Below are 25290 nucleotides of genomic sequence, written 5' to 3' on the forward strand. Positions count from 1 at the left end.
TAAAGAACTAAACACTATCTATGTACCATATCTCATACATAATAATCATGAGTATTTGTATAATAAGTTATATCTATGTAAAATATTGTTTTGTATTACCATTATTTTGCTAGACAAAGTCTACACAATTCTTCAAAAATATATGCGAATATTTAAACTTAAATACCTACCTACTTTTAATCTTCCAGGTGACGAAGTAGGCTACGCGATTCGTTTCGAAGACTGCACATCGCCCAACACGGTGATCAAGTACATGACGGACGGTATCCTCCTCCGCGAGGGTCTCCGCGAGCCCGACCTGGACAACTACTGCGCCATCATAATGGACGAGGCGCACGAACGTTCGCTCTCCACTGACATGCTGTTTGGACTGCTGAGAGAGGTTAGTGACTTAGTTGAAGATATTTATTTATATTTAGATGTGTTTATTGCGTGAAATTTTAATACGTAGCTGCGGTTTCGTATTCTTTATGCAACGTTTGCAGGAAGTATAGGGTCTTTGCATCGTGTAAGTTATAGAAATTTTCATTATGAATTATTGAGATTCGTGAGTAGGTGAGGTTTGTTGTATGATTCACTTATGAAAGGTCACTCGTAATTGAGTTTTATAATATCGAGGACCTTTAAAGTAAAAAACTTAAAAATAGAATTTAAAGCAATTTAGTATTTCAAGTTTTAAGTTGTTATTTTTTTTACTTGAGACTGAAATTACAAAGTTTCTACTGATCTCCATAACTAATGAAGATTTTAACTACATTTCTCTTATTAAACCTGAAATGGAAAGTTGAACAGATGGAGAGGCTTTAATCTAAACGACTGTATATTTATCTTTATTCATACGAAACTGTTTTTTTCTGTGGACTTTATCGGAAAGTACCGAAACCGAATGTCTCCATGTAGTCTACTTTTCATGTCAAGGATCCTTCCTTATCATGATCTAAATTTCACAACAAGGCCATACATATCAATACAGTGGAATTTTTACGAAGATATTGCCAAAAATATACCGTATTTATTTTAACATAAATCTGCTTTTTAACAATGACTATGAAATATTGTTCGATAAAAATTGGTTTAAACCGAAATAATAATCTCAGTGCTCTTTCTTTATCTTTTAAGTTATTGTAGGAAATTCCCCAATATTACTCACCTTTTGACATTTAAATAAAACAGTTTATTATCTAAGCGTGTATTATCACGCCGGTACATCCCTGAAAGGTCGGGCAGAGGTTAATAAATGTGTATTTTGATATTTAGGTACGAATTTATAAGTACCTGGCAGTTAAAAGTGGTTTAAAATTGTTAATTGGATCTTTTCTTTTAACATAAAATAAGTACTTATTTATTTCTTGTAAAGAATCTTTTTATTTTTTTCTTGTTATAGTGTTGCCGTACCTTTCGCTTGTTATTTGATGAAAACTTTTTTAACAATAGTAAGCATAATTATATTTTTACTACTAAAAAGTAAGTGTCGTGCGGCGGCCACCATTAATTGAATTAAAGCCTGAAACGTTCTGTATTAGAGTTTTAAGAAGCCTTACACCATTCTCAGAAAAAAAACCCTTATTTGTCTAATACTTACTTCAAACTAGAAAAGATTCCAAGACCTTTGTATCAATCTTTACCCCATATACCTACTTCAATCAGGTCATCCATACAGGCGCGTAACGACACAGATCACTTACTTATCTACCTAAATTGGTAGGTAAAAGTATGATCACCAAATCGCTATCTGAATTCACGTGAAACGCAATTGCACGTGAGAATATTATGATATAGGTACCTACCTACTTACATAAACTTTATAATCATATGTTTAATACACTATTATGAGTAGTGTAGTACTAATTGTTATAATGAACTGTAAAGGTCAAATTAGTGTTAATCTATGTGTAAGAGTTGTATTATAGTAATAGTAGTTTAATGTAAAATTAAAATAGGCCACTGTCTGTTATTTATAATGGAAACGAAACCAAAGCATATTTTTTCAAGTGCAACTTGTTTACTAATTTTATTAAATAGGTTTTTTTACCGGAAATTGACACTGTCTTTGAAATTTAAAAATAAAAATAAAAGTAATTTATTCCTTTAGGTCAGTACACTAGTGGCTTTTGAAAAAAGTTCAGAACTATTTTTATTAATATTAAAAGTTAAAATTGAGCTAAAATACATTTCGGTCTCTAATCTTATGAAGGTACTCATAGTAAAAAGGCGTGATATTATGTATGCATGCATGCATGTTTGTATGTATGTATGTATGTATGAATGTATGGTATGTATACATTTTAAATGGTATTAGAAGACTAAAACGTAGTTTTTAGTAAACTTATCTATTAATGCCCTAACTACTAGACACTTAGTCTCCTTCCACGACAAGAGAGGGGTTAGGCCTTAAATATAATAAAAAAATATTATTGTAATTTAAACCATTACAATACAAATAACAACTTTCATTATTATCATTATCCTTGAGCCTTTAAAGGTCCGGCCTTGACCTTCAATAAAACCTACTGCAATTGTTGTTAAGATGACAGTTTTAAAAATAAAAAACATTATAATAATAATATAGTGGACCATTGACTCCAAGGTTAATTTATCTTGATATCTTTTGATCTGAAGTCAAAAGTCAGTAATTATAACCTAATATAAGTTCTTATTATATAAATATATAGTAACCCAGAGTTTATAGGTACTTACCATCATATAAATAATTAGGAGCCGACTTAATTAGGAGTTGAAGTGGTCGTCATGGCCGAAATCGGTCGGATAGATCATCATCATCATCATATAAGTAGTTATTTTAAAACATATATATGTAGTAGCCAGGAGTTTCGTAACGTTCCTGGTCAATGGCAATAGGGTCGTCTCCTATTACATGGTGCTAACATAGTTAATGGGAAACCTGGATTTAATACACCTTTACTTACACCTTCGGGTATAACAGGCGTTATATTATGTATGTATCTTTGATCTGAAGTCAAAAGTCAGTAATTATACCATAATATTCGTTCTTCAGTGACCGATAGTATAATATAGTCTTATCAGCCATCTTTCTGGTCATACACCTTTTCCGTACTGTCGTCTTCTTTGCGTTTAGTAAATATTTTTTTCTCATTTTTCTCTACAGTTAATATTTATTTTCCTTTGTAGAATTAAATTAAGTTCTGGGAAAATGCATTTCAGTATATTTTTGTTGCTTCGACCCTGGTCGTCAAGTAAATCAAGGGTACCTACATACTTTTCAGATGACTTTTGATTGATTTTGATTGATTGATGTTTTATGTCGTGCTTGGTTAAAAAAGATAATTTTCTTTTCCCTAATCACCTGTATTGTAAACCCAATATTAGGTTTTAAAAATAGACAACCATGTTTTAAAACTGCACTTACTTCAATAGTAAGTGCATTGAAATCGTAATCTTTTTTCATTGACCTGAATATAACACAAACATGATTTACCTTATAAATCATTCACGTGTATGGGACGGACAAACAGCCATAATATTAGGCGTGACCTTCACCTTGGGAACCGAGGAAGTTATTGTCTCCGTACAAACTGTTAAGTGATATCGTGTGATATTTAATCGTTTGACCTTGGGAAGTTATTACTATTACATACATACTATTAAATAATTACGTTTGTTTTATAGTCAAAAAGTGTGGGTTTTATCCGTAAAATTGTTTTTGTAAATGTAAACTGAAATTCGTTATATAGTTTGTCCCCTATGATCAAATTATTAATGTCTTATTTAGCGCCTCTGCTGACTCTGCACTAGAAATAATTACTTGAAATTCCTTCTATTTATTAAAAAATATTTAACATTTGAATCTCACATAAAAAACATGTGTGATATTCTTTAATATACTGTTTATGACGGTATAGAGGCTTAACGTGAACAAATAGATAATTTTTCCTTGCGTTGACTTAATCTTAAAGGATTTAACATCCACCTGCTAATCATATGTGCAAATGATATACAGTTGTTTATAAAATACTTTGGGCGATGTACTATCATTGCATCTACTTGCGTCTTATGTACCTGCCAGCAACAAGACAATCATGTATTGCAGCGTTAGTCCCATTTAAACTCACTTTTTGGTAGTTACTAAACTCCAGGTTACTATTAAGAAATATCGAAATATAAATTTAAAAATATCATTACCACTTGGCTCCCTGGAATCAAACCCGTAAATTCATGATAAGCAGTATTATACATTATCACATAGACTATACAGGCAGCAGTACGTAATGAATAGGAAATGTACAATAAAACTTAAAAAAAAGTTTTATAGGTACCCAGGATACTAAATAACCTCGTGTGTCAACCTTAGCCCCGAGTACATTGGCACCTTAATCTCGATAATTTATACTGTCCACGCGCACATTACATGGACAATATATCACACTGTTACTATAACAAATTGTACAGATATGTTCATTGATTGACAATATATTGTGGTATTAACCTTACTTACCTTCAGTTGAAAGTAGTTTATGGTGATCATTGCACAGCTTAACTTCAGTTACAGATAGATAGACCTTAGTTCATCGGAGGTTTTCAATCGAATAGATTAAAATGATCTTCTTCTTTCTGTAGTCTTTCTTCTTTTGCTCTTGTCGGTAAGAGAAGAAAAGTATGCGTTTTTTTTGGTATGGCTAGTTTTCAACCTAAGCACATATATGTATATAGTTATAGCTAGCTGCCTGAAAGTCTTTGCTTTTTAACTGTTACCTTAGTTTACGACGGGACCACGAAATCACATACTAATATCAACTTTAGTAGCACGGGCGGTTACCCATCATTAAAATAATCGGGTGGAACGCACACTCGTCATTAAAATGACTGCGTGAAAGACTACCTACTTCCAAGTTACTCGTGACTTAAAACCACTTCTTGTACGTTCTAGATGATACCAGTCAAATACTTACTTAATTGATAAATTGTTAACCTACTTAACCATTCTCGTGATAATGTAGTTTAATGAATGGTCAACGGTCAGCCTTTCACTGTGTTGTGAATTATTGTGTAATCTAATTAATGCTATAAACGACTTGTATTAATTGCTTAAGATAACAGTTACTTGGGACTACTTTGTTGTGATCTCTAAGATGTATATTCTTCTTCAGATATAGACCAATTCTTTGGATCTTTTTGGATATTTTGTATGAGCAGAAAATTTAATTTAACGAATAACCTTTAAGACAAGTTCGAAGCAAATATGCTGATTTTTTAATTTTTTTATCTTCGAGTGAGTTGAAAAATTTCACTCAACTGATATCTAAAGCATGACCTTCTATTTTTAATGCTAGGCGAAATTATATTGCATTTGAACTTGGTTTGATGGAGCTTTTACAATGATACGTGCATACTCGTGTGATTGCGTATACGTACGTGCACGCTCGCGTCGAATAGAAACTGAACCTTCAAATTGCGTATACTTAGTGTCAAAACGTTTCTTACTTTCCATTCAGAGTTATTTAAACTAACTTTAATCAAAGATACACAATATCTTATGACTAACAAGTGTTTACTTCCGACCTACATTGTATATGATTAATACCTTCTATTTATATTCAACCACATCTGATGAACAAGACATATTCTTTAATGACACAAAGTCCAACACAATTTGGACTGAGTATTAATAACTTATTATCAATTTGTAGCGTTATGTCCGACGTAGATTGTTCTTTTAATTGATTAATCTTATGATCTGTGAAATTTATTTTATGTAAAGGAGATGAATGTCTTTAGGTACAACTTGCGATGAGTAGAATGCTATTTTTTATCGCCCTAAATCGTCCCACTGCTGGGCAAAAGTCTCCCTGAAAGCTTGCTGCTGTATTCTTTCTGGGTTGTAGTTGGCATGCTTGTTGCCTCATCTTTTACAAGGCCTTCCTCCTCTGCTACTTGCTTGTATTTAAAAATGCGACCGACCATAAGATTTGTATCCATTTCATTATCATCACTTTAGTATTTTGTGTTAAGTTTATTAATAGATCTTTATAACATCGCATTATCTCTAGTTTCAAATATGGATTTTATTTTCTAGTTTTGCTGCAAGTAGTAAATATGATTTTATTCTGAAATTGACATAATAAAATATCGCTAATCTGTATTCAAGCTCCATCTAGCACTTTTACCTGCAAATAGGTGCCGCACTAATCGCCTTGGACTTTCGCCTTAAGCGTGCGAGGAACTCTGCCAACATAATTAGTTCTACCAAAACAAGGTAGAGTTCGCTAGTGTATTCAAATTATTTCAGTTACAGTGTAGTCTTGACCATACGCAATATTTGTGGAAATATGCCAAGTTTCGTGTATCAACTAGAAATGGCGTTTTAACTTTCTTTTGATGTTGAACTTGACTCTTATTATGATGGCAATAACCAGGATAAATTTCTTTAAATGCTGAGTTGTTTGAGATAGTACTTTCTATGAATTGTGACCTACGTCTGACATCTTAGGAATATACACGAAATTCGAAAATAGGTAGATATCATTTTGCCACTTAGGCTTTTTATTTATACCTACTTAATGAGTTATTGACCTGGTATTACCCCGAGCCCGCGGCTATTTTCATATTGCTAAGGGAAAATCCATACCAGAAACCCAACAAAAACCACAACATATAAAGTAATCATTTATTCATAAAAATGCTTCATTATAAATAAAACTTATAATCATACACGAGTACAACTCTCACAACAGTCAATCTGTCACAGTTAACATTAATTAGGTCGTTAAACTATACACTTTAAAATACTTTCAAATTCCAACCCGACAATGGTTGGACAACGTGTCAATACTTTAATCTTTTGACTAAATCAATTTAACATTGAGCGGTATTCCAGAAGTCGTATTCCAAAGTCAAATTGGAAAAATAAATTCCAATCGGAAAATAAAACAGTCTTATTTAAATCAGAAGTGTTACAAATACTCGTAAGACTAGTGCTGCCACTCTCAGACAGATACAAAGATTAAACATTAAAAAGTTTAATATTAGCATACAGTTATGTTTATATACGAGCCGAAGGGGCGTCTTTTTCTTTATAAACAGGAATGTTTAAACTTTTTCGTTATTATAAATTCGAATTAAAGCTATAGAGGGCCGCTTTCACAATTTCCTCTAGTATAATTTTATGTATTTAGGCGGTATTATAACCAGATTTAACGAGGACTACATTTACTATCTAAATATCTAGTTTTATTTTCTAAAACTATAAATATCTAAATTGTGTTCTAATTTGCGAATCTTCCATTTGGTCCACAAATAATTTGTTAAAATTTGTGAAAGATGCCCCTAAAATTTATTATTCAAAGAGAAATATGTATTTATAGTTGTCAAAGTAAATACTGGCAGGAAAGACAACGAAACAAAGAATACAAAATTAAATAATGAAATTCTTAGAAGGAACATAAAAACATATAAACCATTTTAAATAATATCCGATCGCGTTAGGAATAAAATTCCAAACTGAAAGTACTTCCAATCCAGAAATGACTTTCCAAATCGAAATCTTTTCAATTTGGAAGCAAAATCTAAAATTTAAGCAAACCAGAAAAAATACTGGTGATAAATATTTAGAAATGCAATAAATTCCAAATGTAACCAATCCTTTCCGAATCCGTTGAGATAGTTCATTCCAAGTTGAAACCCTTTCTATTGAGAAAGGCAATTCCATAACCAAAATCACTTAGATGTTGTCAATTTTCTTGGGCGTTGGCCAGAAGCAAGCGTAGCAGGAGTATTTGCCAGCGGAATGGGATCCGCTGGACGGTTTTTCTCAGACGGACTTGGCCTTTTCACGGCCGTAGCTCTGACTAACAAGCATTACGCCCATGTTCATGCCGACATTACCCCACTTGAAAGACTCGCTTATCTGAAACAAATAGTTTCTCAAATTAGCACTGAGGACAACAAGAGGCTTGAAACACAGATTGATTTAGTATAGACAAGTCAAAAGTTAGTTCTCAAACGTCAAATAAAGGCCACAGAAAACAACACAACACATTTAAAGCGATTTGTGGACGTGAATTCTAAATTCTGGGGTCTTTTTATCTGAAAATCGAATATATTACTATACAATTTTATTATTGAATTCCTGAAATGTTGTTATCAAATAATCTGTATCAACGATTGAAAGATAACTCGTAATAAACCCATTCTGTAATACATACACGTGTTTTTTATGTACATAATAAACAGGTGAGAAAGGTCAGTATTTAGAAATATAATAGTCACCCGAAGGCTAATTTGATCGTGTATGTGCATCTCATGTGCTCAAATAAATTATGTTCAACTATTATGTAAGCGGTGCGCAACAAAATAAATATTCATAGACCATTGCGATTCATCCTCAGATGACGCCCGTAGAAGATAATATGATCGGTGACGCAAATAACGCATTAAAATCATAATTAAAACGATTACGATTAGAATAATCGGTTTTACGGTTCTCAAATTCTGTAGTGTCACGACACTAGCCAAATCCGTTATGAAATCGCCATCTTACATTCTTAATTTAAATTGTGCAATGTTCGACTTAAGACCTTATTTTGAATAATTTATCTTTATCGATACAAATAAGGTAATCGGTTCGTTTCTTTCATTTAAAAAGTACATTGCACAGTGCTGCGCAATGTTTTTTATCCATTGATAGGTACCGGTTTTAACCGGTGAAAACCTGATACTGTTACCAATCATTAGCAAGGCGCAGTTCTAAATACCAATAACGACGTTATTTGTTTTATAAATTATCTATTTACGAATAATAATTGTGACGCAGCACGTGATAAAAAGTGTATTATCGACTTTAAAATAAGATAATTATTTATATTCTTACGCCTGAAGCTAAAAATATTCAGCATATTAATAACATTCTTCAATAAAAATGGGAATAAGGCAATAAACAATAAGCGTAGAATTCAATAAATCTATGCAAAGTATTTCCCATCAAAGGGTTTTTTTCAATAAAATAATAGGTATTTATTTTTCTAATGATTCATTTTCCCAGACACATTGACGTATGTAAACTCCATTGACTGGTACAGTTATTTCAAAATAAACAATCCATTTACCTCATAATGTATGTATATCGTATTCTATTATTCCAAGGCTTTTGTGGTATTTACCGTAATACAAGACTTCCAATACGAGAAAGTCAAATAAATCATAATATTATGTAAGATATATTGACTTATAATGAAATAGAAAGCTGTCTACGAAAAATTTACTATAGAGTCAATTTTTTTATTAATTTAGGTCAAGTATTAACGCTTATACTTTTCAAAGTTACGTTTTTTGTATGTGCGATACATAAAAGACGGTTTTTTAGTACTTATAACGTTCGAATACTTGTATAATGATTCACGGATTATCTTTTAATGCCCATCAAGAGTTCAAGCACCTCTTGCATACTTTAGTTTGAAGTAGGTTACGCAAATGTCGATATTTTCACGTCACTACCTTCGAATTTATTTACATATTTGAGAAATATGGCCGTCTTAATTTATTGTAAAATAATAAATTCCGCTTTGATTAATTTTGTACCGGTTTTTGAACTAAGAAAGTATGTAACAAAAATATATTTTATTTTATCGGAAATGTTGCCTGTATTCAAGTAACTATAATTAATTTATGTTATTTATAGAGTTGTATTTTCCGTTTTAAATGGGGTTATGTAATATGATTTATTTATCATTAATTTTGCCTTCACGAGCTGTTTATAAGGCAATTATAATTTATAGTCGACAGACATTGCTGCACTTACTAGTAATTGTTTGTACAGGTGCTTTTGAAGGCTTCATTTTATAAGTATATTCTGTTATTTAATTATTAAATAGCACATATTATTGAGAACGTAACTAATCTTTAATAAAAGTTTATACAAACGATTGAATGTTTTAATCGAAAAATTTGATACATGATATTTTCAACATGATTCTACAATATCCTTTGTTAATTATTTTTTAGTTCCTTTGTCTTAAAAGTTCGTTAAACTCGTAAAATAATTGTTTAAACATTCAATAATCGTAATATTCTACGCATGACCGCGTCGAAATCGGCCAATGTTAAAAACCAAGTATTTTAACGCTTAATCCGCTATGCAAGTTTTTTATTCACGATTCGGCCGCATATTTATATTTTTGTATCACAAATTTTTCCTGTGTGCCATGAAAGTTTACATTTCGCGATGACGATTATTCAATAGCTATACAATGGGGCATGTTGTTACGCATCTCATAATACGCGACACATAAAAGGGCATACTGACTCCTAAGTCTTATACCAATCTGTTAAAATTCAAAACCTCACCGGTATTGTTATTCTTGCCAGCTGTAAGTGTCCAAAGCGCCTCAACAATTACCATCAAAAGATGATAATCATAGGTGTTTTCGACGTCGTTAAGCTGATCTGTAACAAAATTTCTTCGTTGTGCGATCTCTCTTTGTATTTACCGGTCCCAATCAATGCCCCATGCATGATGAATGATCGCCCGTCTCGATGTGCCCGATGCCCCATTCAAATCCACAGTTTATAAACGCCAAAGACTTACACATAAAGCTGAATAAAAATAAGCACTTTACGAATTGACTGAACGTAAAATGTACTGGGGTGAATAGTGCTGCCATTAAAACGTGTTTGGAACAAGTAAACGTTGTAACGGCCGGCTTACTTTCCACTTGCGGTCATGCACTAGCATGCATTATTAAAAAGTTAAGAATTCTAAAATCAAAACTTTAAAAAACTAACGCGTTTTCTTTGTACACTAAACGTTAACGCGTGAATTGGTCTCTATAATTAGATGCGGTAATTTTTTGTGTGCATACCTGTCTCATGCGAGCCTCTTGCGGTGTTTCTCCGTATCTGCACCAGTGGACGAAGTGCAGGGTATTGTGCCAGTTCCTCTCGAACCTTGACTTAGTTGCCATATCCAGCTGCAATCAGTAGAAGCTCCTTAGTAGCTGTTCCACTGTTCAACTGTGCCCACAGTTTCCAATAAACGAAAGCCCTCTCGAGGCTTTCGCTATCTGAAACGAGAGGTTTCCAATTCTGACGCAAGCCTACGGTATTTGAAGAAGAACGTCTAAGTTCGATAGAGAGTGCTGATATACCATTAAAGGTCGGAATATAATCATGCATTAATACTTTAATCTAATGATTAGTGGGGAAATAAAAGAGGATTAGGTTTGATAGAGCAGTTCCAAGATAACAGGTGTATTAAGTAACTTTACGAGTAGAGACGCAATGACTTCACATGTACTCCTGATTCGTGTATTTGCATTGAATCGAGGCCGTAGTATTTAATCTGGTGTCGACTAGTATTTTTAAGCAATATAAATGATTACAATTGTTTAAACATTTGGAATAGACTGTCGTAATGTTGTACAGACTTTTAGCAATGTTACATTTCAAAACTTGTACGAAACGTTAACCTCGGTATTATATATATCGTGGATCATTGAAGGCCGTATTTCGTTATGTCATTTGTACACGTATCAGGTTAAATGCAATTCAATGATAACTTGTTCAATTTATATATCAAGGAGTTGTAATTATATAAGAATTATCTTGATAAACTTGATGTCTCTGTACAGTTAGTACGTAGCGGGAATGAGTAGTTTTTGAAACGGAGCGTGTTTAGTAAATATTGGAATTGGAAACGTGGACTTCCGAATATTCGCATAGATGTTTACCTTTGCTCTGATATCTTTCTCGCTGTTCGGCGTCTCCTGTTTGTCGTCCACGTTGTTGATGCGTATCACGGAATCCTTCTTCCAAAAGGCACCTAATGTTGTCTTCACGACACGTTTTCTCACACCTTTCTGTTGAACGGTGTACACGTCTATCTGTTCCGGGTTCTTTGTTTTTTCTGTCGGAAGAGTAATTGCGAGTTAATAACCGGCTCTCTAAAGCATCAACCGCGGAATTCCATCGGTATTTTTATACGAGAAACCCAAGGCCTTTGCCCTTTCGAAACGCACCGTTGGAAATGTCGGTGCCGTCGACGTTTACAAGCGTATAAGTAGACGAATGCATCAACGATTCATGCGTTGATCGCATTAGTGCCAATCGTGCATGCATATGAATTATTTACAAACGCTATTGTGAATTCGTCTCATTACGTGTGACCGTGGGTGAACTGTGCCAACTTTATTTAGTCTCGCTCAGAGCCACGCACCGAGCGAACGTTATCAACGCGTCCTAATTACGATACATCGCGACACTAACTACTAACACTAAATACTCATTCTTCGTTTGTCCTACACTCGATGTGATAAGTATTTTATAACATTAAACACACTTCATACACACCTTTACCCTTCTTCCACATGGCGACTGCGTACATGTGGTAATCTGGTGACAGTATAGAGTCCGGTGGCAGCGGATCTTCAGCTCGCACCTCGAGTATGAATCCTGACTCGAGGACGGCGCACAGTATGTTTTGTTCGTCATGTTTGAACCACTTGGTCTCCCGAAGTTTGTGGATGGCTACAGACGAACCGAAGCGGGGCTTTTTGGGCGCGAACAAAGCCTGTGCCTGACTCCCGAAGCGAGAAAGGAGCCCCTTCACCGTCGGCGGTGACGGCGCGAGGCTCTTCTCAGGCGGCTTGATCTGCTGGAAGCTCCGGCAGGTCACGAACCTCGCTTCCATTGAACCCCTCTCCACGCTCAAATACACGAGACAATTCCCCCACCGACACTTATTACGATAGGTTGCGACGGCGGCACGTCTTCGTAGTTCTTAGGCGCGGCAAAGTACTCTCACTCGAGAAATCACGTTTTATAAGCAACACTTTCACAAATTATTTAGCGCGTGGTTTAGCGGTCGTCGTATGACCGAGCTACACGGTGGCGCAGTAACGTTAGACGCGGCGCGCGTGTGGGGGCATGATTTTATACGGCCGGCGGGGAGCGCGGTCCGCGGGGAGGGCCCCTCCGGTCTCCCGTCTCTCTGACCTCACTAGTGTTGGGTATTGTGCGATAACACACGTTGTTTTGTAGTTTTCGTTGTTGTTTTACTGCACCTATTGTAAGCTACTTATTCACGTTAGTGCAACTTTTTTTTGGAATTCCAATGCGTGGTATTTTTTTTGTTTCTCGGAATCATTTCCTGTCCCTTACTCATTGAGATTATGCCTGTGAGGCAGTTAGCGTTTTCATTTATTCATGACGTTTGCTTTGCCTTTGCGTAAATAAAGTTTTAGGACATGTTACTTGTAATATTTGTGAACAACTTTTAGGTTTAAGTAGTACTCCCACGTAAGAATGACCTACTCATAAAATCATCAACATTCTCTCGATTGCACAACAAGTCATTCATGCACACTCCCACGTCCAGGCTGAATCATTGACAAACAACAGTTGTCCCATCCCTCGCGTTCCGATGCACCGGCTTGACCTCACTCGTTACTAGTTGTCACACTCCCCGCGCCGGCATCCCCCCTCCCTGCTCGCAAGCCCCCCGCCGGTATCCCCCCTCCCCCTCGTTCGTCCCGCGCCTCCGACATACCGGCGCCAAACAGGTACTATGTTTTTAAACTTTATATTCTGCATTCTTATTTCGAACTTTTTTTCGAATGTACCTAATTTCTTTTTTTCTGTTTATTAAGGCTGTTGATACATTTACATTTGTTGCTGTTATCACTGATTGGAGAGCCAAGCCATTCCCATCTGCCTTATGAAAGCAGAGTACTGTACAAATGCAGTAACATTCTGTATGAACATGCAGTGATATTTCTCCATGTTTCAAATAGGCTTTACATTTTCCGAACAGGCGGAAATTTTCATTATACATAATGTCATTTTTTGACACACGTATCTTGAGTCATTGTTCATTGCAGACATAAATCTGAATATGTGGCCTAAATTATTTGATTTTATCTCTCTCACCGACACAGACCTGAAAATCTTTATCACATTGAAATATCGTTGCAAATAAACAACAATATAATTGGTAGAGCTTAGTTTCTATCTATACTCTATACTATATACTATATTATACTACACTAGTCCCAAAAATTAAGGGATATAAAAAAAGAATCCAAATTTTTGGGTGATTTTCAACAAGCTGTAACTCCGAGGAAAATGGTCGTATAGAAAAAATAAAAAAAAGCAAATTGTAGCTCCAAGTGTCTAGTTTTTAGATATGACCATGAAAATTTTTTGTCATGGCCAGGTCTGGAGAAATCCTACGAAAACTACCAAAAAAATTTTTTTCCAAATTTTTTCCCTCCTAAAAAAAGGTCCACGGGCTTCAAAAAATTTTTTTTGATTCTTTCGTTCTAAAGTTCTTTTAGAAAATTTAATCCTCTTTAATTTGCCGTATTCAAAAAGCCTGTACGACGATTTGCCACGGAGTTATCGTCAATCAAAGCAAAAAAGTTATTTTTGACTTTGATATTCAATAACTCCGGAAATAATGATTGTACAGGAAATCAAAGGAGGGTTTTGAAAACTGCACAATATTCCCTATAAGAAAATGTAAACATCTTTGAAGAAAAAAATTTTTTTTGAATTGAAACCTCGGGCTGAAAAAAAGACAAAAATTCGCGAAATTAAGGATATTTGGATAACTTGGTATAACTTTGGATAAAATGGATGAACGAAGGATATCGTCGGTAATTTTTCAACCTCAAAGTGTCCCCTAAAATCCTTCAAAAATTCAAAGCGCTGCGATTTTTTTTTCATTGTGCCCCGAAGCTTCAAATTCTTTGTTATTGCAAAAATCACTATTGTGAGCAATTTTGTGGTTTTTATTCATTTTTGTAATAATTTTTTTCTTTCTCTCTAAAATCTTTATTTTTTCGATTAAAAAGCAAATCGCAAAACGAGAGATCGTCTATCGCTGCCATGAAGTCAAAATCGAGATTCGTCAGTCCATAAGACGCTGGTCCACTGTCTACGACCCCAATCGTGATGGTCATGCACATAAGCCAATCGGGCTCGACGATGTCGTGGAGTGAGCATAGGCACGCGATTTGCTTTTTAATCGAAAAAATAAAGATTTTAGAGAGGAAAAAATTTTTTTATTAAAAAAATGAATAAAAATCACAAAATTGCTCACAATGGTGATTTTTGCAACAACAAAGAATTTGAAGCTTAGGAGCACAATGAAAAAAAAATCGCAGCGCTTTGAATTTTTGAAGGATTTTAGGGGACACTTTGAGGTTGAAAAATTACCGACGATATCCTTCGTTCATCCATTTTATCCAAAGTTATACCAAGTTATCCAAATATCCTTAATTTCGCGAATTTTTGTCTTTTTTTCAGTCCGAGGTTTCAATTCAAAAAAAATTTTTTTTCTTCAAAGATGTTTACATTTTCTTATAGGGAATATTGTGCAGTTTTCAAAACCCTCCTTTGATTTCCTGTACAATCATTATTTCCGGAGTTATTGAATATCAAAGTCAAAAATAACTTTTTTGCTTTGATTGACGATAACTCCGTGGCAAATCGTCGTACAGGCTTTTTGAATACGGCAAATTAAAGAGGATTAAATTTTCTAAAAGAACTTTAGAACGAAAGAATCAAAAAAAATTTTTTGAAGCCCGTGGACCTTTTTTTAGGAGGGAAAAAATTTGGAAAAAAATTTTTTTGGTAGTTTTCGTAGGATTTCTCCAGACCTGGCCATGACAAAAAATTTTCATGGTCATATCTAAAAACTAGACACTTGGAGCTACAATTTGCTTTTTTTATTTTTTCTGTACGACCATTTTCCTCGGAGTTACAGCTTGTTGAAAATCACCCAAAAATTTGGATTCTTTTTTTATATCCCTTAATTTTTGGGACTAGTTTATATTATAAAGCTGAAGAGTTTGTTTGTTTGATTGTTTGTTTGTTTGTTTGTTTGAACGTGCTAATCTCGGGAACTACTGGTCCGATTTAAAAAAATATTTCAGTGTTAGATAGCCCATTTATCGAGGAAGGCTATAGGCTATATGTCATCACGCTACGACCAATAGGAGCAGAGTACCAGTGAAAAATGTTACAAAAACGGGGAAAATTATGATTCTCTTATGTGACGCAAGCGAAGTTGCGCGAGTCGGCTAGTTAAAGAATTAAAAAAAACATTTCATGTGTCATTCATTGAGCTTTAGAATTTTTTGCTCAAATTAAAGAATAAATGATATCAAGTATTATCTCATCGCGTAACAAGTCGTAACGTGTTAAGAATAGCTCGCGTAAACCGGTTTGTACACTGTCAACATTACATGGTCATATGGTCATAATTAGTGATTCTGTTCAGGTGACCCGTATTAGATTGTTTGACTGTGTGTACATGGCCGATGGCACGTAGCTTTTAAACATGTAACTGGCTGGTGTGACGCTCGCGTCCTAATTTGTTATTTTTTTTCGGTCGGTCTCGGTCATAATATAGGGTCTTCCGAAAGGGTAGCGTTGCAGTTTTATGCGCATAAATATCTCTTGCTGTTTATGATATGGTTCATCACTTCATCACAATCGCTGGCCTCCTAATGTCTGTATCAATCACTAGAAGTGCCAACAACATGATCAAGAAAACTATATAGAACTTTATTCCTGCAATATAACGTAAAGGACTTTTTATATTTGGTTTGTCAAGTGTCAGTGCCAGTCACAAAAATACGTAATAATTTTCTATAACTTATAAACTCTACGCAAATCCATAACTCTACATAAAAAAAATTAAGAAAGTCAGTCAAACAAGTTGATATTCTTTACTTGTAAACATTTAATACCAAATTGCTAAAATCCTGAAAACAATGTCAAGGAAGCAATTATAAATGTTATAAAATTTGTTTGTCATTGATAAAAAATCATTTGTCATGTCATTTGATAAGCCACCGCAATGACTGACTTGTTAGATTAATAAAAAAAGGTATTTTCAATTTATAAACGCTTTAAAGTTGCTGGTCAAACTACTAAAACGAAACTCTACCCTCGAAGTCAATGTAGAGTCTAGAGAAACCAAAATAGGCACTTTTTCTGCAAAGTTACGCCAATTCTCTTTTAGTCATCACAGTTACCTCAAACTTTAGGCAAACAAATAACTACTTGAAACGAATACTGGCATTACTAAAAAAACCCTTTGGGGATCCAATGTAATAAACATAGTCATAGCACGAAGAACAGTATGGACCGTCAAAGCAATAAAAGAACCATACAACATTATGCAGTAGTTTTTTATCAACCCAATAACCCAAGCGAAACAAACAACTTCTATGCGTATAAATACTATAATTATGTATAATATCTAACCGTCTCGTTTTTATAAATTCGTTCGTATTAAGTCTCGTGAGCGAATCGAGTTTGTGAATCATTATATTACTTGATACCTTTTAAGCAAAAAAACTTGTTCTCAGATTATTTGCAAGTGACTTGAGGTGACACATTTATAATAGGTTGTTTGGACTATTGCTTTTTGTAAACAACTTTCAGACTAATTTTAGCACTAGTAGAATGCAGAATGCATTATTACTAATATAAGCCTATATTTATTGTACCACTGCTGGGTAAAAGCCTCTCCCGTAGCGTTTTACTGTAACCCAAGCCTCTGTATCCATTCTGGGTTGTATGAGCCAAGTTCTTCTCTCTATCTTTTATGGGATCTACCTCACCACTGTCTCCCAGTTACCATCGCGAAACTTACAGGAACTGTAATATGTGATGAATGAAAAACAATGTATAAATGCGGACCTAATGCCAATGCTATTTTCTACAAGTCGATCTGTTGGTGAAAATCTTTTATTACTGCCCTATTAGTACCTACTGTCTTAAAAAGTATTACCATTGCAAAACTTTTGAATTATTTTGTTTTTGTATTTTGTTGCATTACAGTTCATTGTCTCCTAAGGAGTACATATCAAATAAACAACAAAATAAATCAAATATTTACACCATGAGTTGTTAACACAATAATATGTAAGAAGACATAACTCAAACACAGACCAAATAATCTTGATAGATTTGTACACGAAGCCAAATAGAATCTATACAAAAATAACCAAGGAACAAATATTTTCGTCTACCCAAGATAGGATGTATTTGATCCAAAGATAAGAAGATGAAGAATTCTATAAATAGTGTACGATAACCATTGTATTTGTGGATATTTTTCCAGTTCCGGAATAAACTCAATGTACCGTTATGTTGACCTTTAAGACCTTTTCCGTGAGATACGCCCGATATTATTATGAATGTCCGATAGTGGATATGTTATCTTTTTTTCGGAAATTAACGTATTGTTACTAAGAATTCTTAATATAAAATAAGTATTGATTAATCTTTCTCTGGATGCAGCTGGCACAGTGTAGATAAAATGCTTCATTTACTGTAGAAATAATATTGGAACTCTTAGTGTAAAAATTACGTTCTTCTATATGATACTTGTGATGTTTTATGTTACTCTACTATGCGTGAAACTTAAGCAAATTGAAATAACTTTTCCTACGAATGTCGGTGGAAACATGGAGTAACTCATAAGGTAACCTTTAAAGCGTTTAAGATCCGTTTAACTAGTTAGTATTATGTATTGTGTACAAACCGCCATACCTTAAAACTGTAACTGTTATTTTACTCCTAATCCATGGAATTTTCGTATTATACATTACTACTGCTGCAAAAAACAATATATCTACAATACCGTAAAAGTCAAAGCAACAAATAAACACAAGAACAAAATAGAACAAAACCATTTTCCCTTCCAAGGGCCTTGAAACAGAATCCTTGGTTAAACTCGATGCATTTGATCCAATAAGTATTCATGTTCGCGCATGTGCGTCCTTCAATGTAACCTTGACCTATATACAAGTCAAAGCTGTGTCTGCTAATAGAAGTTTCTAGCAACAAATAGATATTTAGGGTTGTTATCTATAAATCGACAGTCTGTAATGAGAAGCGTGAAAAAAGCGCCTTTTTTGAACATCAAAATTAAAACAGAACAACGAAAACGAAATGTAATAATTTCTATCTTTCAATCGAAGTTGAATGAAATATTTGATAGCGCCCGTGTCTGACGCTATGGTAGAGGTAAACGCTATGCTGTTACGAACTACTCTGGTAGGCTTAATCATGGTTTCGAGTCCCTAATGTAGCCATAAAACCTGGACTACCTACTAGTAAATCTTCGCTTATAACTAAATAAATCGAGACGAATAGCAACCCTGTCTTTCCATCACCATTTTATTTTTAAATCCACTTTATTTTCAGTGTACATTATGTCACAGCTGTTTTGCCGTTCATTAGAAAATAATCGAGAATTTTCCATCTATTTGCTTCGCTTCGTTATCTTCGAATTGTATCAGTAAATGTAAAAGATTATTCAGTATTTGAGTCCTTAATGGCTATTGATTCAGGTTCGAACATGATTCAATATTTCGACGAATTATTGATACGATTCTTGTAATTTTCGCCTGCCCTAAAAACCTAATCGCTGGTTCATTGACGTATTCATTTGTTTATTGAGTAAAATACTTTATGGGTTAATAGCTATTGTGACTTTTGAGAACATTAATGAATAGTATCCTTCACTGATATGAGGCTTTTGTAGAATTATACTTGACAATCTGTGGTTGAACATTAAGGCATACTGTGTCTTATTTCCACAACATTATCTTAATGATTTTCAATAATATTTAAATAAAGGTAATATAACAATATTAGGGGTGGCCATACACGATCTAGTACAAAATCAGCAGTGGAATGGATACTAAGTTCAAAAATCCTGTTCGTAGTAAATGTTCTCAAAAATTTCTACAAACATGGAATGGACATTCACAAATGACTGCAGTATATACCTAATTAAATTTAATTGCAGTCACAGAATTCCTCTCCACAATAAACTCTTTATTGTCCGGTGTAACAGGAAAAACAAAAACGTTTATGATATTACCTCAGACGGTTACACCTTTACAAACGTCAGCTAACCTGCCCTAAATACAGGTAAAATCCCTCACTTTACCCTTTTTGCATATTATAAAACGTATTCTAGAATTTTCTCTTGTGTAACCGGTTTAATTAAATAAAATGGTGTGTACTTTTTTCTTTTTTGTATGTAGGTAGTGTTTCTCTTTTTACATCCAATATTCTATTTTTTTTGGTAAAGCGATGCTTATGTCATTTACGACAAATATTTTAGATAAAGAATAGATAAACTGAGATGTAAATTTTAAAAGAAATAAATAAAAAATTGAATTCGTGATAAATCTATATATGTGTTTGAAGCAAAAGAAGTTTGTAGGCATCGTAAGTTGCGTTTTTTAGTCTCTACATACTTTTCTGAGAAAAAAGTGTCGTTTTGTGCATTTAACAATATATAGTTTAAAATTTGATGGTATCTATGTATAATTTGACACATAGTCAGTGTGTTAGACTCAAAACTCTCCCACGCTTATTCCAGTAGACAATTGCCCAGCAGTGGGACAGACACACGGACAATAAGTTCAATTTATTTATTTATATACGTAACTGATAACGCCTACTTGATTTTCGAGTGCGAGGATATAACGAAAGTGAATTGGTTTAATTACTCATTTTCCTTTTATATACCAGTAGCGTTATATTAATAGATATTTTAATACAACATAAGCGTTATTGTGTACGTGCGTAAGCGCACGTGGTCAGTTGAGATTTTACGTTTGCTCTTCTCTTTCTAAGAAGACATGCGTATTGGCATAGTTTTTATTAATGTATTATCTTCTGCCCGCGACTGCGTCCATGTGAAAGGATGTCCCAAGGAGAAAAATATTGTGTGTGTTAATCCTGCTTATAAGTTATTAGTATACGAAATTTTATTAAAATCCGACTACAAGTTATTTTTTTTTTTTTGAGAAAGAGTAACAAACAAATATACTTTCGTCCATTCTTGCAAACGTTCGCATGTATAATATTAGAAGGAAATTCAATAATACATAACTACTGCGATATATAAGCACTAGCAGTGACAATAAGGATATTTTCAATTTATTAGTACTGTATTTTTGATTAACGTCTACAAAAGGAAAATAGATACATTTGCGTACATCGAGTAAGACGGGGATAAATATTTTAACTGGAGTGTAAATAAGGATAGATCGATGGTAATATTTGCGTCATAAATTGCAGAATATTATAAGAGCAATACTAAGTTGTGAAATAAAAATATTGGTATAAATCGTATGGACGACTGGTCAGTTATGAAATTAACAAGTAAATAAAACTTGTTAGTTTAAAATGAAATAAACTACAAGCACTGTGACTTCAAGATAAACATAAAAGGTCGACGCGTAAGGACTTGGAAATTGAATATTAATATACGACTGATAAGTATCGCTGGTTTGCATTCACTTAGAATGTCAACTAAAAAGGATTTGTGATAACTCGGCTCATTATCATTTCCTAACGCAAACATTCAACAGACCGTATAGGAGTTATTTATTATATCAGATCCAAGACCCATTATCATGAAAGAATTTTACACGTTCGAACAGCTTGGGAAGCCTATAGATATCTAATATCACGTAGAAATTAAAGGTACCAAGGTAATCCAAAAGACTTGGGAAAATGTGAGAACATTAACATAAAAGAACTCTCTAGCTTAAGACCAGTCGTTTTTGAGGTTTGTTGTGTCCAAACAAACGAACAACTTCCAGATTAATCGATCATATTACTTTCCAATAGTGTCCTAAATCAGTCACCCACCGTTATGACAAGTCTTTAAACCTATAAAGAGCGAGCAGACGTCGATAACTAATTTGCTATTATAATGTACACACCCGTTCTCATTATGCATGAGAATAGGAAAAGCCGTGCACGTCATAAACATATTATAATACAAGTTTTGCAAACTGTGGAAGTAACCTTGGAAGCCGATTATTCTGTTGAATCTAGTTTTAAAATGTTGGACGGCTTATAGATATTTCGGATCATAGTTTACCCATTCCTTCATGTTTTGTTTCATTGACACTAAAACTATATTTTGCCTAGTGAAATATATAATCATAATATTTCTCGTAATTCGTACGAAAATCTAAAAAAATTAAGTAGTTTATTTGAGTGCGAAGTTTTTTTGAAGTGTTATTTAACTGTTTTAAAAGTCTTTGTAAAGTCGTTCTATGAGTGATACAATATGTCCGAGTTTCACAGATGATTTGACAGAAGTTATTTTAAATTCTTGTGAATACGCAAAATTTGCTTTATTCAATAGTTTTTTTTGTTATTATGTTCTGGGATGTTTGCCATTAGGAGTTTCTTAAAATATAATAAAATAAAAAGTAATATGATCGGATTACATCAATATTATCATGATCTTAGGTTTTCTAAAAAAGATTAAGTTTTTTATTCTTAATAGATGTCATAATATTATGTGTAAACAAGTTCATTCTTTATTTTCAATGACCAGTTTTGATAATTCTAGAACTTTCGTGCCTTTACAATAAAAAGAAACAGCTTAACTTTTGTTTCCCTTTGCCGAGTAAACAGAAGCCGGTTCCATTGTCGGCTTCCATTCAACAGAGATTTGAATCGTTAGTTTCCTTCAGACAATGTTATGACTTATGCTGTTTGAAGAATGTAGTTTTAGGAATAACTTTATCAGTGTTTTAACGAGATTTTTTGAAATAGATATTTTTACTGAGTCTCGTAACTTTATCGTCTCATCCGTCCCTGTTTTTGCCATAGCCCTTTCCAGTTTATAGATAAATATATTCTGTTATCTATTTCACAACACCTTCGTAATATTACGTAGGCAATTTCGCAATTCAATATTCCTTACGTATATCCCCATCTAAACAAGCCTATTAGAATGACGTGTCGTAACATTCATTGATTCACGTAGACGTGTAAGACAGCACATAGAAAACTGCGCAGTTAGTCCCCCAGGATCATTCAATATGGAACCCTTTGGAATCCCATTCAATGTAATGAGTCATGCACGAGCCCACCTAAATACGTCATGATGTACTTTGTGTATGAAAGAACTAGCTAATGATTGTGGTTCTGCGCGCATGTAATCTATGAAAATATTATGAATCCGAAAGTCTGTGTGTTTGTCTGAGCTAAGTCATTGACGAGAGCAATTTTGATGAGTTTAGCATAATTGAGATTCAGGGGATATACAGGCTAGTTTTTTGCAAAAAATGGCTGAAAGAAGCTCAAATGAAATGAAAAATCCGTAAGGGTCTACTATTAATCTAAGCAAGGTTTTCTAACTATCTTTTATTTTCAATTGTAGCTTTTTGGGGTTGATTTGAAACAATGAAGGCTGTCTGATCACTGGTCTATCTCTTATGTTAAATTTAATCAAAATCAGTTCACTTGTTTAGCGGTAAAATCGTAAAGACAAACATTCGTTCGTAATAATATTAGTCTCATAAGTATGAATGTATGTTCAAACAAGGTGTGCTCGATGACTCACCGATTGTCCTTAGAGAATCGGTAGTAATAGGCTTGTCTACCATTTATTCTTCAATGGTATGTTAATTGGTTTAAGATGTAGGTCATGTACCCATGTGTGTTATAAATGTTGATTAATATTTTGTACCGTGTGGCGTAATGGTTAAAGTCTAACGGTATACGGAAAAGTGATTGGCAGTTAGTGGTTTTGATACAGGTACTTTTAGAGGTTACGATGAGTATAAGTATAAATCTTCGGAAATAATTAGGTGAAGGTGGTGTACAAAAGTACTACTAATAAGAGATTATCTTCAATGGATTAAAAAAACTTTCACATAAATACAACAATACAATCCACATTCTCCTTTGCTATAAAAGCCGTAAATGACTTTATAAAATTATACTTATAATCAGGAAACATTTTTACGGACCATTCAGACACGTATTCAAAATGAGTACATGCTGTATATTACTACTGTCACTTTATGATGCACGGCCCCTTGTTTACAGGATGTAATCTATTCCATGTATCATAATTGCAATCTATATAATGATGAAATTAAATTATCCATTAGCTAATCTTGGTATGTATTATTTATTGATATGAATATTCCCCTTATAGGAAACTCTTTGACACATTAGGTATTGAGAAATACAGAAAAACCTATTTGTAATTTTATTTACGTCTTCATAAAATACTGGCTGACGCACGCGTCTTTAGACGCGTTCAATGTTTTAGCTTCTATTTAAGTCGCTTAGGCATCAATTTATTAAAAAAAGGAAACTATGGCTACTACTATGGGGTCCCCACTATGGTGCATAAACTATCACCGTGTCAAATTTCGTTAAAATTGGTTAAGTGGTTAAAGTTGGTGGTCAGAATAGCCATCGCATTCACAATTGTAGTATATATTTATCATTTATGTTTTTTTCAGTAGTATCTGTAAACGCGTACGACAGTAAGTACACAGTTTTTAAGACCCTCGAGAAAGTTAAGATGGTTCGCAAGTACGTTTTATTTGTTTCATACAAAATTCATGTTATCGCTGCTAGTAAAGTCCTGAAGGAGCCAACTGCAAAGTGTAAAAGTTGTCCTGGTTATTTCTTAACTTGCAATTTCTTTTTACACTCGGTTTGTAAAATCTCATGTTATATTTAGTACATATCTAGATAGATATGTACTAAATATAACATGAGAAAGTCAAGTATTTCTACTCAGTTTGCTTGACGTTTCAGCGCGGGTTGCTCTAGGCATTATAAATGTTTAAAGCTGGACCATATTTTCAATTGTACACCAGCTAATTTGACAGAAGAGAAAAAAATAAGTATCCCATTATATAGAAGAAAGCCGATGAAGATTTTACAAACCGAGTGTAAAAAGAAATTGCATTGACTAGATAGTAATAGTCTTGTATTGCAAAAGGCGCTGTACAAACAAATATAAGTCTAAGTATATGTACATGTTTTTTATAAGCTGGCTACACTTAAATTCATTAAAAGACGTGTGTCAGGAAGTCTATATTTTCTACAAAAAACACACTGTTTATTTAAGTATGAAGTGCATACTTACTACTCGCAATACAAATAACGCTTACGGTATACTCGATGTAAACAACATCTTTTTGCTTCCAAACAAAAAACTTCAATATCATAGTAAATAGTAACATGAAAAGGCTAGACAGTCTAACGTTTAAAAATATTAGAGGTCGTTTAGGACATTCTTCAAATAAAGAGAGGACACACATTACTTGGAGGAAAATAAAGGAAAAATATAAATCCTGGAAAATAACATGCGGTATATGTATATTCCATATGAATATGGATTTGTGATGATATCAGATACATATCAATGACATTTGTGACTAAGTGCTCATTCACGTTGACTCGCGGGCGCGGTGGCGGGCGCGGTCGCGAAATATCAAACGTATGGCGATG

General features: G+C 33.8%; 2 protein-coding genes across 4 annotated transcripts in view; one reads left to right on the top strand and one right to left on the bottom strand.

Annotated features, from left to right (window-relative positions):
• Prp16 (ATP-dependent RNA helicase l(1)G0007) overlaps window positions 1-25290 on the top strand; it is a 146097-nt gene that overhangs the window by 5120 nt on the left and 115687 nt on the right. For both annotated transcript variants that reach the window (XR_012959753.1, XM_076122784.1), the window contains exon 11: window positions 189-382. Coding sequence is in view for 1 of the 2 variants with exons in the window: in XM_076122784.1 (XP_075978899.1) it covers window positions 189-382 (194 nt within the window). In the remaining variant the exon portion in view is untranslated. The remainder of the gene's footprint in view (window positions 1-188; window positions 383-25290) is intronic.
• On the bottom strand, window positions 6630-12883 carry l(1)G0469 (lethal (1) G0469 NlpC/P60 domain-containing protein). 2 transcript variants are annotated; one of them, XR_012959745.1, is made up of 5 exons: window positions 12319-12883; window positions 11700-11875; window positions 10833-10940; window positions 10318-10416; window positions 6630-7882 (listed from the first exon to the last, which is right to left on the bottom strand). XR_012959745.1 is itself a non-coding variant. In XM_076122493.1 (4 exons), the coding sequence occupies exons 1-4, from the start codon at window positions 12656-12658 to the stop codon at window positions 7787-7789; spliced, it is 720 nt and encodes a 239-aa protein (XP_075978608.1). In that variant the 5' UTR covers window positions 12659-12883; the 3' UTR covers window positions 6630-7786. The 2 variants fall into 2 exon arrangements, 1 of the variants encoding a protein (XP_075978608.1); XM_076122493.1 differs by lacking the exon at window positions 10318-10416.

Source organism: Anticarsia gemmatalis, chromosome 14, assembly GCF_050436995.1.
Source record: "Anticarsia gemmatalis isolate Benzon Research Colony breed Stoneville strain chromosome 14, ilAntGemm2 primary, whole genome shotgun sequence".
Lineage (NCBI taxonomy): Eukaryota > Metazoa > Arthropoda > Insecta > Lepidoptera > Erebidae > Anticarsia > Anticarsia gemmatalis.